Source organism: Benincasa hispida, chromosome 1 (assembly GCF_009727055.1).
Source record: "Benincasa hispida cultivar B227 chromosome 1, ASM972705v1, whole genome shotgun sequence".
Taxonomy (NCBI): Eukaryota; Viridiplantae; Streptophyta; class Magnoliopsida; order Cucurbitales; family Cucurbitaceae; genus Benincasa; species Benincasa hispida.
This window is the reverse complement of record NC_052349.1, coordinates 40,835,603-40,851,593: the sequence shown is the minus strand read 5'-3', so window position 1 is coordinate 40,851,593 and position 15,991 is coordinate 40,835,603. Positions and strand designations below refer to the sequence as shown.

Here is a 15,991-nt window from a genome sequence, read left to right as displayed (position 1 = left end):
AGTTGGGGGCAGGCGCGATAGGCTTAGATCAGATGCAAGCAAGCTCAGTCTCAATATGCGCATTAGAGAAGAGGGGGAGTGTGAGGTGCTTTTTCAAGTGTCAGTAGCAGGACGTTCTGTCAATCGGGCTTTGGGCAGAATCGTAAAATCCCCCCTGCAAGACAATTTGGTTTTGACTAATGAATTCCGGCACCCGGTCATGACGTCAATCAAGCGCGTCATCTTTAACCTTTGGTTCATCGGTTTTAGGTTTAAAGAATTGGTCGATAGAGGTGATTGTTGGAGATGGCCACTAAAGGGAGTCATTGGAGCTAGTGGCCGGAGGTGGTTGTTACTGAAATTGGGGGTTAGAGGTGGTCTTTATCGGAGTTGGTTGCCAAAGTGAGCATCGAAGTTAGCCACCGGAGGTAGTTGTTAGAGCTAGCGTCGGAGGTTGTCATCGTCAAAATTGGGTGCAAATGTGGTCTTCGATGGAGTTGGCCATCGGAGTGAATGTCGGTGGTTTTCTCTGGAGTTGGCTGTTGGAGTGATTGCCGGTGTTGGTCACTGGAGGTAGTTGTCGGTAGGTGCAGTTACTAGAAGCATTAGAGGGAGAGCAATGTTTTCAAAGCATAAGACGCACCTCAAGGTGAAAGACGACAAAGATGACGCTTGAATGGAGTGAGGCGTAATGAATAAATAAATAATATATGTAGAACATAAACTTATGTATATATGTCAAAGCCTTACAGAATAATAATAATAAAGGGTAAAAGAATCCAAATGTTAAAAACATCAAATAATAACCTAATTAATAAGAATGAACAAAATCTCAAAAAGTAAAAGTTTCAAATTCATCATCCTCCCCATCTAAATCTAAGGCCTTGTCCAATGCTCGTCCTTGGTCATTCTCCTCCTTAATGTTTAGTTTCTCTCATCACCACCGTCTTTATTAATAAGTATTGTTGGTGTTTGAACTCCAGAAATGATGACAGTTGCAGTTGACTTTCCTTTTGATCTGGTGTACTTGATGGATTCTCCAACGACACTAGCATGAGCTACATCTCCTCATGTGATGTCGTCATCATCTAAAACTAGCTCATCATTAGCTTCAACTTTGTTATTTTCTTGGAGTGTTTCAACCAGTCATTCTCATCAATGTGATCTTGGGAGATTGGATCAAGTTAATCCTTTAGATCAAAGTGCTTTTAAGTGTTTGGTTATAATTTCTATAAACCAAATCATATAAACGCTTCCGCTCTAACGTTTTTCTATTTTTCGTATGAATCTACAAAATTATTAACCAAAATAGAAGTATAATTCTAAATCTTAAATGAATAATGTAGAAAATAAACGAATTACTTACGTGTTAAAAAACACTTCAATGGCGCTCACACCCAAAAATGCTTCATGTTAGATTAAGTACTCATGGCTAACTTTTATAAAATTGGAGTACTACTAAGAGCTCACCATGATGTTGTTCATGTATTTTGACATGGTCTAGAGCTTTAATAATAAATACACTATTAATATAATAGGGAATCGTCTTAACCTTCCTAGTGTTGATTGCTAAATTAATCCAAACATGCCATTAGCTTCAGAATATAAATCTATTTCCATTGTGCATCGATTTTGATCGCTAGTAGATGATAGAAAAACTATGGATTCAAATAATATCTAATGATATGTAAAAGTCGATGAAGTTGACAATCTCATCTTCATAGGTAAATTCTTTCATAGGTAAATTCTTTTGCAGGTTTGCCTCGTTTTTATTAAAACCATTCTTAATGGCCTATTTTGTCTTATCCATAGCCTTGTAGGTATATTCCTTTGCAGGTTTGTCAATATCAACAAGTTTAAGAATTTGAACTAATAGTTCAGTTGTGTTTAAAGTATAGACCACTAAGTTTCAAAAGGATAACATCAAAACGGTGTCGGCTGCTCTCTTTCCTTTTGGATCCTTTGCCCATTTTGAAGTCGTCCATTTTTTAAACATAAACATCTTCCTCAAATTAGCGTTATTCCTTTGAATACTTAATAGGGTCAAAAACGAAGATGCGAAAGGTGTAATAGCTGGTCATACAGATTCATATTGATTAGTGAAGCCTGTCATCATGTTGAGTAAATACAAGTGGTTATAAATAAAATTGTTGAAATACGTTGAATTAGCCCTAAGGGCATTTTTGTAATTTTTGCTATATTTGCTAAATTAGGGTTTCACCTCAGTCTATTTATATCTGAGGTTGGGTCTATTGTAAGTATGACATTAAATAATAAGTCCTTTTTCTACCGTGATTTTTCTTCCCTGAATTAGGGTTTTCCACGTAAACTCCTTGTGTCGTCTTCTTTTCTTCTATTTCAATAAAAACCACCAAGGGCAACAACCCTTTTAAGACATCTTTATTATGATTTTCAATATCTTCTAAAATCAAATCTAAACAGGGAGTAGCACATGATGTCCAATATAAGTGTGGTATTTTGCTTCCATATATTAGGTAGCTAGGACATAATTTGAGGCATTATTAGTCACAAATTGGATACATTTTCTCCCCTATCTTTTCTACCATTCAATCCATTAGTTTAAATACTTTTCTTTAGTTTGATACACGAAGGTGCATCAATCAATTTCAAAAGCAATGTCCCAACTACACAATGTACTAAAAAATTTATAAGATCCTATCTTTCTATCGGTCCACCCATCAGACATCAAAGAGCAACCATTTCTTTTCGATTCTAACCTCATGGCCACTCATTAGATTTTTTCTATGTTTTGTTTCCTTTTCCAAACATTTTACTCTAGCCTTCTGATAAGAAGGAGGTATTAGACAAAGTCCAAATTGTCTCGCTGCTTCCAACATTATATGAGAACTTTTTAACTGAATTGTATTTAATGGAATATTTGTTTGATAAATATAACTCGTGATAAATTGAATTGTAGCATTTCTCCCTTTGTTGTATTTTTTTGTGATGCTCGCCTTAGTTTGTGGTGGCTGCTTGAACCTAGAAATACTTCCTTCTCTTTCTCCACAATTCACACCACCAGTCATGTTTTGCTCATTTTCTAGATGTTCCCCGTACTCGATCCACCAACTTCCATTCCATCTTCCATCTCTTCTCCATCAATAATGTTCAAATCATATGCATCATAGTTTTGGAGGACATTGCTTTCCTCTCTCTTTGCTTTTGTCCTCATTTGATACTTTTTCATTCATCTCTTACATTAGTTGGACACTTTAAACATGCTTTTAACATTTCGATTTCTACCAACTAAGTGTTGTGTTCTAGGAAGCACAGATACTTCTAATTGTGCAGAGAATCGGTATTAGATACGAATACGATACGGATATGTCCAGATACGTGGTAGATACGTGATTTGGAGTATCTGATTTTTTTATTTTTATTTTTAATTTTCAGATACGCGTATCTGCTTCCAGATACGTGAAGGGGATACGTGGGTCAATTTTTTGTTTCAAATTTAAGCCCAACCATTTAAAAGGCCCAACCTGCAACCCATTTTATTTTAGCGTGTTTAGGATTGATTTTAAAATCATCAAAAATCAATTTTTTCATTTTTAATATCACTCGAAAACACAATTTTAATTATTCAAAATTAATTTAATTTTCAAATTTACACTTTTAAATGCAATTTTCATATCATCAAAATTAGTTTTGAAGAATTAAACATGTTTCACGGTGATTTTGCAAATGACAAAAGTGATTTCAACAATTTTAAAATTACTTCCAAACATAAAAGTCCACTTAAATTGAGCAATCCAAAACAAAATAAATTAAAAATGATAAAACATAATTTTTTTTTAAAAAAACCCGTAACGTAATTAAATCTTCATTCTTCCTTTCTCTCTCACTATTTAAATCATGATTCATACCTCCTTCATCCTCAACTTCATTATTCAATCTTCATCTTCTACTTCTTTCCTACCGTCTACTCTATTCACTCAACAATCAGTCGACATTAACGGATTTTTTCAAGTTTTCACTCTCTTCTTGAATCTATTATAATGTAACTTAAAATATGTATTATAGCAATTAATTAGACATTATGTGTGTATATATATATATATATATATAATACGTATCTTCAACGCATCCGTATCTTAATTTTTTAGAAGTTAACGTACCGCCGTATCGTATCCGTATCTATATCTGTGCTTCTTAGGTTGTGTTGACTGAAAAATGTCACCCTTGGTGATTTTTCCACAACATACATCTGCAAGTGTTTGTATCCTTTTCATTTTCTAGTATGACATATCGTCCATCGGGATATTTGCGTTTTTACTCTCCTTCTCCCATCATATTATGTAAGAAATAAAAAATAGTAACTAAACTTTAAAAATCACCTACTACCGAAGAAACAACTTTAAAAAAATTTAATATAATGAAATTCAATTTACATAATACTATAAATTAATCATAAGATAGAATACAAAGTAAACAAAATTTTTAAAAGATCTCTCAACTCACGAAATCTTAAGATATAATATATAGCGCTAGTTTGTATACTATAATATAATCTTATTATTTAAGAACCTACCAAAGAATTCACACGGTTTCAATTTTTAGAAAATATTAAGAAAAAATCAAAATCAGTGAGCACTGACCACAAAGCCAATCGATAGAAGATTAACGTTTAACCCATTTAATGAAATCAGCGATTCAATGGTTTTCGAAAAGTGAGTAAATAAATGAATATAACGTATCGCAGTGAGCACGAACCTACTTGACAAGAAGAGTATGAAATAGGAGAGGAACGTTTAAACTAGTTGATTCACTAACTTAGACTTCAAAACAAACCAAGGAGAAAAATAGGAGAGAAATAGGAGGATCGTTGAAGAAGAAGAATTGGTTTGCAAAAGAAGCTTTGAAGAACTGATGAAGAGTCACTCGTTTGCAGTTCTGAAAGCTTGAAGAAGAGTCGTTTGTTTGTAGAAGAAGCCTTGAAGAAGACGTCGTACAAGAATAAGTTGAAGAAATCAAAGGAGATGAATCGAGTAAATGGCTAATAATATCAAATCAAATATTCTCTGCATGAAAAATCTTCACCAGGGCTTTTTCTTCATGGGCTTCGTCAACTGGCTTTATTAGGTATCGAACATATTTTAAAAATTGTAAAAATAAATAACACAGAGCACTTCGTTGGGCCCACGACTTCTTCAAAGCCAAGGCGCAAAAAGGTGTCGTGAGGCGCCACTAAGGCGAGTGCCCGTTTGAAGTTGGTTGTCCAACTATTACAAGAGGTGCAAGTGCCTCATCTCACAGCGCCTTGAAAGCACCGAGGTAGAGTCGAGGGAGAGTCGGTTATTTTAACCATCGCATTGTAAATAGTTTTATTGTAGCAAAACGGGGGTTAATATAACCTTTACTCTCCATTATTTTAATACATGCCCCAAAAGCTGACTAGGCTATTATAGCCCACTCAACCCACTCCAAGTTAGAGTCCCAAATACTCCCTAAGAGTTTATTACAATCTTGTTCCAATCTTGTTACATTTTATGAATTTAACGTTTGATGATGTTTTAAACTTTTACTTTTAGGGGTTTGTTCATTCTTATTGATTAGATTATTATTTGGTGTTTTAGACATTTGGATTCTTTTACCCTTTATTATTATTATTATTTTTAAGGATTTGAGATATGTATATAAGCTTATGCTCTACATATATTATTCATTCATTCATTGTGCCACGCCTCGCTCAGGCGTTGCCTTTTTGTCTCCTCTCGCCTTGAGGGTGCGCCTTGGGCTTTCAACACTGGGTATGTTAACTTTGTAGCTTGTTTGGTTGTAACTTCTAAACTTTGTTTCTAAAAACCATTTTTCAATTTGATTTTATAAATATATTGTTTCTAAAACCCATTTTGCAATTTTGTAACACATTTTTTTTTGTCAACACACTAATTTAAAATATAACACATTTATGTAGTCTTACCTACAAATTATTATTTTACGTGAATTGTTAGCTTAGAAGGCACTGAGTGACACTCGAAGGCAATGAAATATTGTCCATGTTTTCTTCTCTGTGTATGTGTGTGTTTTTTAATTTTTTTAAAAATATTTTTTTACTGAGGGCGTTAATTTTAAAAATAATGATAATAAAAGAAAAAACTGTTGCTTATGGTTGTTAGAATGTTCTGCTTTAGAGACTCGATGATTTCATTGATTAATACTTGCCTTTTGCTTTAGATGATATGGATAAACTTCAAAAGTAAGTTCATGTATTTTTCATGTATAACGAAGTAGCATTTTCTACAAACAAAAGATCTATTAGTTTATTGAAGGTTAAATAATCTTGGGATAAAAGTACTGCCTCTTCAACTTTGGATAATATGGTAAAAAAAGATGGAACAAAGGCGTGTGAATTTGGCCCTATCAGCAAGTTACACTTTAAATCGGTACTTTTTTTTTTTGGTTGAATTTTTTTTTATTTTGAACTGTTTTCAATGGGATATGCCAAAATTACTGGTAAAGTAATGATGCTTATTCATTGTGGTGTGCAGATTTCATGCAGGAGGCTAGAAATGCTGAGGGAACTTCTGAAAACTTCAAGAAGAACAATTTGGTCAAGATTCCTCAAGTGTATTGGGTATGGAAATTGAGGCTCTTGTTTGTCATGTATTATTGTTTTTTTACCACTAATAGAACCTAAAATGTATTGCAATATAAAAGACAAAGAAGTACGCAATAAATCAAGTAATTTGATGATTTTGGACCCTCCCTTTCTCGAGTGTTCAGAACACTCAAGCCCAAGCCAACTCAATCAATGCCTACCTTCATCCTTCTCACTCACCATATTTATAACAAACTCTTCCAAAGAACTCCTTAGCCAAATTACTAACATACCCTCAATATCCTATTAACATTCAAATAGCTTTCTTATCACCTGCCCCTAAAAACACACATTGTCTTGAAGGTTTGGTTTCCCAAAATTAGCTTTCCTATTATTCTGTTCCGTATCCAAGTATTCCACCTGCAAATCAATCATAATTTTACCAAGAGACGAGAAAAGATACCCAGATATGTTCTATTGTGTAATAAGGATAACCTCCTAAGGATAAATGTGACGAGGCAGCCGCTATTTGAGAGAGTTGGGTTCTCTCCTAAAAATCAGTCACAACAAACTACACACCGACTCATTCCTCCAATGCCCCAACAAAACCCCTGATGTTCCACAGGCTGTACTCGTTTGACGCTTTCCAACCGCTCGATTAACCGTCTTGTGTGCAACCAGGCCACAATAAAAAGAATTTAATCTTGATTATATTTTGACAAGTTCGATTATGAAGGTGCCTGAAATGGTTTTTGCATTCACTTTTTTTGGGTTCATTGAGATGAGACTAGATGTTTATTCAGCAATGGTAATTTGATAACTTTAAACACATAGGAATTTACAACAAGGCAAGTTCTCACAATGGAGTTCTGTGAAGGACACAAGGTATGACTTTTTTGCTATTGTTTTATGGCATCAGGTATTTAAATCTATCTGACCTTTTTTTAGTAATTGTTTCAACTTCTTTTTATTTAACGCTAAGACCATGCATTTGTAAAGGTATAAGGTATTTATGACTTCATGTTTTGTGATACGTGATACTAGTGTAAGAAGCTTGGCTAACAGTTTGTTAACTAAAGTTGCTTAATTTCAGGTTGATGATATTGAATTTATGAAGCAATCGGGCATAGAGCCATCGAAGGTTTGTTTTTGCATTTACATAGTAATAGAAAAGGCCAACTTCAGACGGTCAAAATCGTGTTGTTTGGTAATTTTGCTTTGTGGAACCTTGAAAGGTTACTAAAAACATCATGGCGAAGTGGACCACAGTGACCACAATCATGTTGAGTATGAAATGTATTGTGTTGTTGTGTGGATGGATGTATATGATATGGGTCGTGAGTGAGATCCAAGGATAATTGAGAAGCCTTGCTAATGCCATGCTGACTGCTATAACCTTTGAGAGTTTCTACATTCTTGTATTTCAATAGTTCTGCATATTTATGTATTCATCTAAGCTGATCTTGTAATGGAGGTTGGCTGAGCTGAGGATCTTGGTCGTAGGAGTAGAAGAAAATTACCTTCCAGTGTCATCATATATAGCTAGAAGGTCTTCACGTATGTCATTCACTTGAACTCTTTTCTCAACTTCAACTTTACCATCTGGGCTTTTTGTGGCAGCATCTTCCATTCTACTTTCAGAATATATTTTGATATTTTATTGTGTTTTTGGTTGAGTCTAATCTGCAATTGATGTCTGAACTTGTAGTTTTTCATCTTTGGTCACTCAGCCATGCAAATTATATATATATATATAGAGAGAGAGAGAGGGGGGAAGAATGGGAGAAAAAAAGATGGGAAACTCTACAAGATTTTGTATGTGATTCATGTAAAAATGAACTATTTAATTATCCTTGAGAGCCCTATATTGAAGAAGCAAGATGTCTTTTTTCTTCTTTTTGTAATTTCTGTTACCTAGAGTGTATTTTTTTTTTTTAAAAGTAAATTCAGGATTAAGACACTGTAGTTGGCCGAATAAAAAAAAAATAATAAAGGATTTTATTTTCCCAACTTTATTTTCAGAACACTCTTGGAAATCAATTTGCTTAACTTGTCTTCATTTTGGTTTATATTGTAGGTTGCTAAAGCACTTGTTGAAGTATTTGCTGAGATGATTTTTGTTCATGGTTTCGTGCATGGTGATCCACACCCTGGCAATATATTGGTTTCTCTGGACAGTTTAAATGATGGCTTTACTCTAGGTACGTGCCGTTTGATGATTTGATTTGTTGGAATTTAGATGTTGAATCATTCTAGCCTGTCCCATATACTGTCCATTTATGAAACAAATAATGCAGTTCTTCTAGATCATGGAATCTACAAACAGTTGGATGAAGAATTTAGACTGAACTATTGTCGGCTCTGGAAGGCTATGATTACGCTAGATACAGATAAAATACTTCAACTAGGAGAATGGTTTGGTGTTCCAAAGTACTCTAAATACTTCCCTCTCATTTTCACTGGAAGATCATTTGATAGGTGATTATTATTTTACTTTATTATTGATTGTTATGAATTCTGAGCACAAGCATTTAGTTTATATTTTGACATTATGCAACTAGTAATTATGCAAATATCAAATAGGATATCTTGTGGTCGGTTTGACGAGGTATAATGTAGGAAACTTTAGAACTGATATAGTTCTAACTTCTAATCCGTGAGATTGTAATGGGGGACATCATTCATGTCTAATTAATTTAAAATTTTAACATTCATAGTAGCATTGATATAGAACCAACAGTTGCGATGAGTAATTAACAACCAAAATTTATATTCTTTTCAAACCAGACATTTATTTCACTACTGTTAATTACTCATTCCAGACAGAAAAGCAGTGAATATGAATCTGATTTTTTGCCCGTAACTTTAACTATGTATTACAATTGTTTTATAGTGACGGTATCTCCTCTGTTATATGAATCTGATTTCCAAAAATTATAGTTTGAATAATTCTATTCAAGAAAAAATTACCTTTAGCCTCTGAGTTTTCGACAAAAGGTTCGTTTGGTTCTTAAGATGTTAAAATTTACTTTTTTAAGGTTCTGTAATTTTCTTTTTATGTTGACGTGAAATTTTAAATTAAAAACAATAATTAAAGAAGAGGGAAGGAGGGTGATAGGAATGGTATTAGAGGGAGGGTATATCCATCATTAGATAAAGAGTTTGTGAGAGAAGTTTGGTTATAAATATAGCGAGTAGGGAAAAGAAGGGGGTATGCAATATTTTGGTGAGTGAATTAGGGTTTGGGAGTGTTATCAAGATTGTGAGGGGTTTAAGTACCTCGAACACTTGGTTTATCTTGTATTTCCATTATCTTTTATAATTCAATATAATTAGGTCAACCAGAGGGTAGAGGGAGGAGATAAATAAAAAGATAACTTTTCTTAATGATTATTTTTAATTTAAAATGACATGTCAACATTTAAAATATTGATAAAAATTACTCCTGGACATTTTAATACCTACTTCAAAAAAATTTAGGAACTAAAATGGTGCATTTTGAAACTTTAGGGATCAAACATAGATATTGCTGAAAACCTAGAGACTAAAAAGGTAATTTTACCTTCTAGTCACTTGTGAAACATAAAGCTGACTACCACTAACTTTATCACTTCATTTATAGTACATCTGCTATAGGGATGGGAATGTCCAATGAAGAAAAAAGAAATCTTAAGCAGGAATTGAAGTTGTTAAAGATGGAAGACATATCTTCATTCATGGAATCTTTGCCTTCAGACTTTCTCACAGTACTACGCACAGAGTAAGAAAAAAAGTGGAATTTATACTGAGTAATTTATTGACTTGATGCATCTTTGTCTTCACAATCTTCATTTTCACTACTATGCGTAGTGCTTTATTGAGGTCCATCATGAGAAAGTTGGGTGTTTCACAACGAGTCAGAATATTAACTTATGCTAAGTTTGCATTACACGGTTCTTCTCCCAAATTGAATCCTGCAACAGGTAAGAGCGTTTCATGCAAAGTAAGAGCGTTTCATGCAAAGTTGTGTTTTATAGGATTAGGCTATTAGCAGAAGCAAAAAAATTGGTGGTGATGACTTTTTAGTTGTGTTGATGAGAATTGATTTTGACATAGGGTGTTACGTGGATATTATACTTTTAAATTACCATATATAGTTTGAGTTTGGTTTTAATTTGTTCCCTGACCCTTTAAAAATCAATTATAGTTCCTATATTCTGGCTAGATCTTCCAAAAACATCGTACCAGATGATAAAAATTTTCTTATATACATGGTGTTTGGGCCCTTTGGGTGACTTATTTTGGCCGTGTTTACTATTTTTGGGTCCTATATTGTGACCGTAAGATTTTGTTAAGTTTCACCGATCTTGATAGGTGCATTTGACATGACAACCTCTCATCTAAACTCTGTGCACATTAGCTAAATTCATTCCACTCCAAAAGAGCCTTAGACATAAAAACAAAACGAGGAAGAGGTGGTTAACTCGTCAGGGAGTGCATTAGATATTTACCTGAGCCAGTAGGTAGGTCCTCGAGCCTCAAATTCTCTAACCATCCACCACCAGAGCGGATTCTTAATAATTTTTCACAAGGTCGTAGGTTGTAGATAGCCCCCCCTCTGGTAATTCCCCCTTTGAGAAATTGGATATAACAACCTTGTTGAGGAACAAGACCTTTATATCTAATATTCAAAAACCTCCGACCAATATGGAATCAACCCTAGGAAATAGTTTTGATCACCACCACTTAATGACTCAAGCATGCAAGTTCTAAAATACAAGAAATTGCAAAATGGTAGTTCTGAAGCTACTCATTCCCAATTCATTAACTTTTCAAATTTGTCAACGATGGAAGGATAGGGAATAAAATGGTAGTTAACCATTCTAGAATTACCCTTTTGCCTTTTAATTACATTTCGATGTTATTTTTGTTCCCTATTGAATAATCGTTTACCTTTTCATGTGAATGTAGATGCTATTGTAAAAGTTGCTTACTTCAGATTGAAGACATGCTTAAGCTACCTTCATTTGAGGCTCATTCTTGGTAAAATGTCATCTGATTTATCATTTTCAAATGCCTAAATATTTTAAGTAATGGAGAATAACCTTCATTTCTGTTTTTGCAGCTGGAATTGAGGCACTTCCAAGTTTCCAAAAGTTCATGCATTTTATGTACTCTTTGTGTAAAAGGTTTTTTCATGCCATGAAAAATATCCAGATGCTTTCATTCCCGTAGCGTATTCGAGGTTCTTCACTTAAACCTTGTAATGGAAAATCATCGGTTTCTGAAAGGATAATTTCTCAAGTTATACATTTTTGTTTGTCTTACCAAAAACAAAACAAGATAAAGAAATCAGATAGAGCTAGAATAGGAGTAAATATAACCTTAATTGTTCATGCTTTGGGGTCCTTTATTGTCAAATTCTTTAATACTATTGAATGGCCATATTGAAGATTCAAATTTCATGATAATGTAAAGCTTCAGAACTTTTTTTTGGTTGTGTACAGAAGCAAAGATGGTTAATGGCTCATGTTCTTGATACGCCTCCGAGATGATAGTTTTCTTGTGTCAATAATTAATGACTATAACTAACTAACGGTTCTTCAGAGTCATTAAATTGTAAAATAAAAAAATCGTTTTTGGCGGAAAACAAAATCTATTTTTTAGAGTTTTGGACTGTGATTGTTTTTTAGGATCATAGTCATATGAATTGTCATTAAAAAAATTAATAAAAAAAAAGTTGTTGAGGTGTTTGATAACTAATTATCAATTAGAAAAATATTAACCATGCTTAGTAAACTTTATTTTTTTAGTACGAGAAAACTCGTTATAGGTTTGGTAAATTAATGTTAAATTTGGAAAATATCAATAGTGTTAATGGAGGTTTTAATTTTAAGTAAACATTAGACAGAGAAGAAGTCGGTCATCTTGATCAAGATGATTTTATCTCGTTGGATATTCAGTCTAGGCTAGTATCGAGAGCACAGAATATATGAAATAGATTTTAAAATATTAGAACAAATATTAGAACTATGATTCATACTTATCAGACTTCGTGGCTGGACTTTGAAAAAAAATTTGAAGAAAATTGAGAATGTTTGAAGAAAAACATACTAGTAATGTCATACGTTACTAAATTTAGAGTATAATTTGGAAAAATAATGCCTCATATCAACTCTTCGGCGAGTTAAATTAAATCTCTTAAAAGGTTGGGAAAATAGATTTTTAATTTTTTTTAATTCTCAGTTTTGGAGTTTAATTTTAAAAGTTGCCTCATTATAATTATAATTAGGCGACTTTTAAATTTTATAAGTTTAATTTTATAAAATGAAAACATAATCCCTTTTGTTAAAAATGATAATTAAAACAATGATTTTAATGTCGGGAGCATTTAAGTAATTTAGGTTGATTGACAATTTTGAAGTCAAGATCTTCTTTAGGGCTTCATCGTGAAAATCAATTAAGAGAGAGGAAAGGTGTCCAAATGCTCTATTCGCCGCTTACTCTAGCCATTTGTATTTGTTCGCATTAGTATCTAAAACACTCGATTAAGTTTTTTTCATCCCTAAAAATGTGATATGTTCCCTAGAAAATATCAAATGATAAAAATAAATACATAAAAACCCTTTTGCGTGAAAGCGACTGGATCTAGGGGGAGGTGTTGTGCGCAGATATAGGCATACGACTTTGAATACTTACGACAATGTGACTCCAACAGGAAGTATGATGCGCCCATGTGGTGCGTACACTACAACAAAATAGACATTCCATGGAGGATGTCTTTGTGAGTTTTAGATCTGGGTTCCATCTCCCTTGTCCTCGTTTTCTCATCTGTTTTCTCTATTTTGTTTGACAATTTTTTTATTCTTTTGTTGAGGTCATAGAAAAATACCAAACAACGTCTTGATATCTTCCTCTAAAATTGAAAAGAAAAAACATAATCTCGAGTCTAGACCAGCTCTTATTCTTCCTAATTTGTTGTAACATCCCCATTTCCAGAAAATTGAGTTTAATTATCTTAAATTGTTGGACATTAGTTCCATTTAGTTTTTAGATTTTAGAGTCAATTTAAAACATTCAAGGAAAAAATTAATTTTATGTATACTTAAATTGATTAAATATTTAGAAGGATTTAATTTATGTAAAAATATTTGCATGGAAATGATCCGACCCAAGTGCGTGACAGCGCAAGAAATCGGCATTTGACCCGTGCAACTGGAATTAATCGCGATCTGACCCGAGTGGTTCATCTTCTTCTCACGATTCAACCAACTCGAGTGTTCCATTTATTGTTCAGATTGCAATCACACGCCTTGTTCTTCTTCTCCATTCATTCTTCCTTGTTTCGAAATTAATAGATCGCACGCCTTCCTCGATTCTTCCTTGTTTCATCCTCTCTGATAGACAACATCAATCTACAGATTACACTATGTCAGTAACTAAAATTCCATCTCTAACAGTAATTAAGAGTATCTAAATTTTGTGAACAGATGGAAAACAACCAAAGAACTCTGATAAAAGTGGGATTATCAAACAAAAGAAGAAAATAGTAAACATCTAAAAAAGAGAGAATGAAAATGAAGGTATGATAGATAACTTGCATATTTTCTTTTTCAATTTTTGTTGGTAGATAGCTTTTTTTGATAAAATTTTGTTCATTGCTCATATAACTTTTGCCGATAACTTGTCGCCGATAGAAAGTGATGAACACTATCACTACCTATCAGTCAATGACAGTATACTTTAAAACATAAAAGAGACTCCATCAACATTGAATTAAATTTTCATTGATAATTTTGGTCAATAGTATTTTTTTCTGATAGACAATGATATAGTAAAATTTAGATATAGCTCTTGGAGTATATGTGTGATAGACACTCCCAGTAGTAAAATATAGGATAACTGTCTTAATGGACAAAATTGCTGAAAATATTTTCAAATATAACAAAATGTCACTGATAGATGTCTATCAATGCCTATCAGTTTCAATCATGGATAGATAGTGACATTTTGTTATATTTGAAAATATTTTTCCAGTTGTTTTCTATTTAAAAGAAGCCGTAGAATATTTAGTGATAGATTTTGCTACATTTGTAATTTTTTTAAAAAAATATAGTTGTACACTTAATTATTAACCCTAAAATTGCTACTAATTACCCAAATTTATAATTCATGATGGTCAAATTACAAGTTTAATCTTTAAACTTTTAAGTTCACCAATGATATTTTAAAAGTGAAATAGGTTTCTGAATTTTCAATTTTGTGCTGAATAAGTTGATGAATTTTAAAGTGTAGTATTTTCTTAAATTTTAAATTTTATATCCACTTAAGTTCTTAAATTTTCAAAAGTATTCAATAAATCCTTAATCTTTCAATATAACAACTATACACCTAAAATATATATCATTCTTGAGATCTTGAGGTCTTGTTGGATGCTATTATTGTTGTAAATTTGACCTTTATTGCAATCTTTGGCTTCATGTTTCAAGCATGGTTGTGTCATTTTCCTTCATGTTGGTGTTAGATTTGGGGCCCTCTAAGCTCAATACAATGTCAAGTCAAGTCCTATTATTCCAAAATCTGGTCAAATACATTGAAGTTTCACTTGAAAGTGTCAAAATAGGTTCAAACCTTTAGATTATATGGAGAATTATGAATGGCAGATTTTGGCTTTCCAATCTTTCCAAGTCCTTTACATTTCTAGAAATTGTAAGTTATGAGTCCTCTTTTTACATGGTTTGATATATATAGCCTTAAATCTCCTTGTAATTCAGATTATTATGTCATGAGATATATGAAAATGTTGATTCTTTTAAATTTTACTAGCAAAAAAGTATGACACTCTTTGGTAATCATTTTGTTTTTGGTTTTTGAAAATTAACCCTATTTCCTCCTCATTCCTTGCAATGATTTGCATGTGTTTTTGAGTAGAATGATTGAATTTTTAGTCAAATTTTAAAAACAAAAACAAGTTTTTAAAAACTACTTTTTGTTGTTTTCAAAATTTGGCTTGGTTTTTAAATCATTGGTAAAAAGTAAATAAAGAAAAAGAAATTTAGAGGTAAAAGTAGTATCTATAGATTTAGATTTTAAAAATAAAAACAAAAACAAAAAAATCAAATGGTTACCAAACAGAGCCTATATAATTTTTTTCTTCAAAATCTGGATTTAAATTCTACCGAGGTCCTTTTACTTTTGGAATTGATTATTTTGATTTATTTACTTTCAAAATGTTTGCTTTCGCTATTGTACTTTCAAATTTATATTTTGGTCCTATACTTTAGAAAATGATCATTTTGATCCTTAAAATATAGACATTTAGAAAGTATAACACTAAAATGAATCAATTTTGAAATAAAGGATCAAAATAAACATCTTTTAAGGTATAATGATCAAAATAAATGAAAGTATCTCCATTATGCATGCAATTTATAATTTTTTGTTGGAGAGTATGTAAGTATATAAATTAAT

General features: G+C 32.5%; 1 protein-coding gene across 6 annotated transcripts in view; it reads left to right on the top strand.

Annotated features, from left to right (window-relative positions):
- The window catches only part of LOC120068818 (aarF domain-containing protein kinase 1), a 29,911-nt gene extending 17,995 nt beyond the window's left edge, over positions 1-11,916 (top strand). For 2 of the 6 annotated variants that reach the window (XM_039020460.1, XM_039020453.1), the window contains exons 8-17: positions 5,694-5,750; positions 6,492-6,577; positions 7,376-7,426; positions 7,635-7,682; positions 8,619-8,742; positions 8,839-9,019; positions 10,164-10,301; positions 10,391-10,503; positions 11,492-11,563; positions 11,646-11,916. In XM_039020460.1, the coding sequence (XP_038876388.1) occupies positions 5,694-5,750; positions 6,492-6,577; positions 7,376-7,426; positions 7,635-7,682; positions 8,619-8,742; positions 8,839-9,019; positions 10,164-10,301; positions 10,391-10,503; positions 11,492-11,563; positions 11,646-11,755 (980 nt within the window). In that variant the 3' untranslated portion in view covers positions 11,756-11,916. The remainder of the gene's footprint in view (positions 1-5,693; positions 5,751-6,491; positions 6,578-7,375; positions 7,427-7,634; positions 7,683-8,618; positions 8,743-8,838; positions 9,020-10,163; positions 10,302-10,390; positions 10,504-11,491; positions 11,564-11,645) is intronic. The other 4 variants (XM_039020476.1, XM_039020467.1, XM_039020472.1 and 1 more) reach the window with 4 other exon arrangements.
- The last annotated feature ends 4,075 nt before the right edge of the window (positions 11,917-15,991 follow it).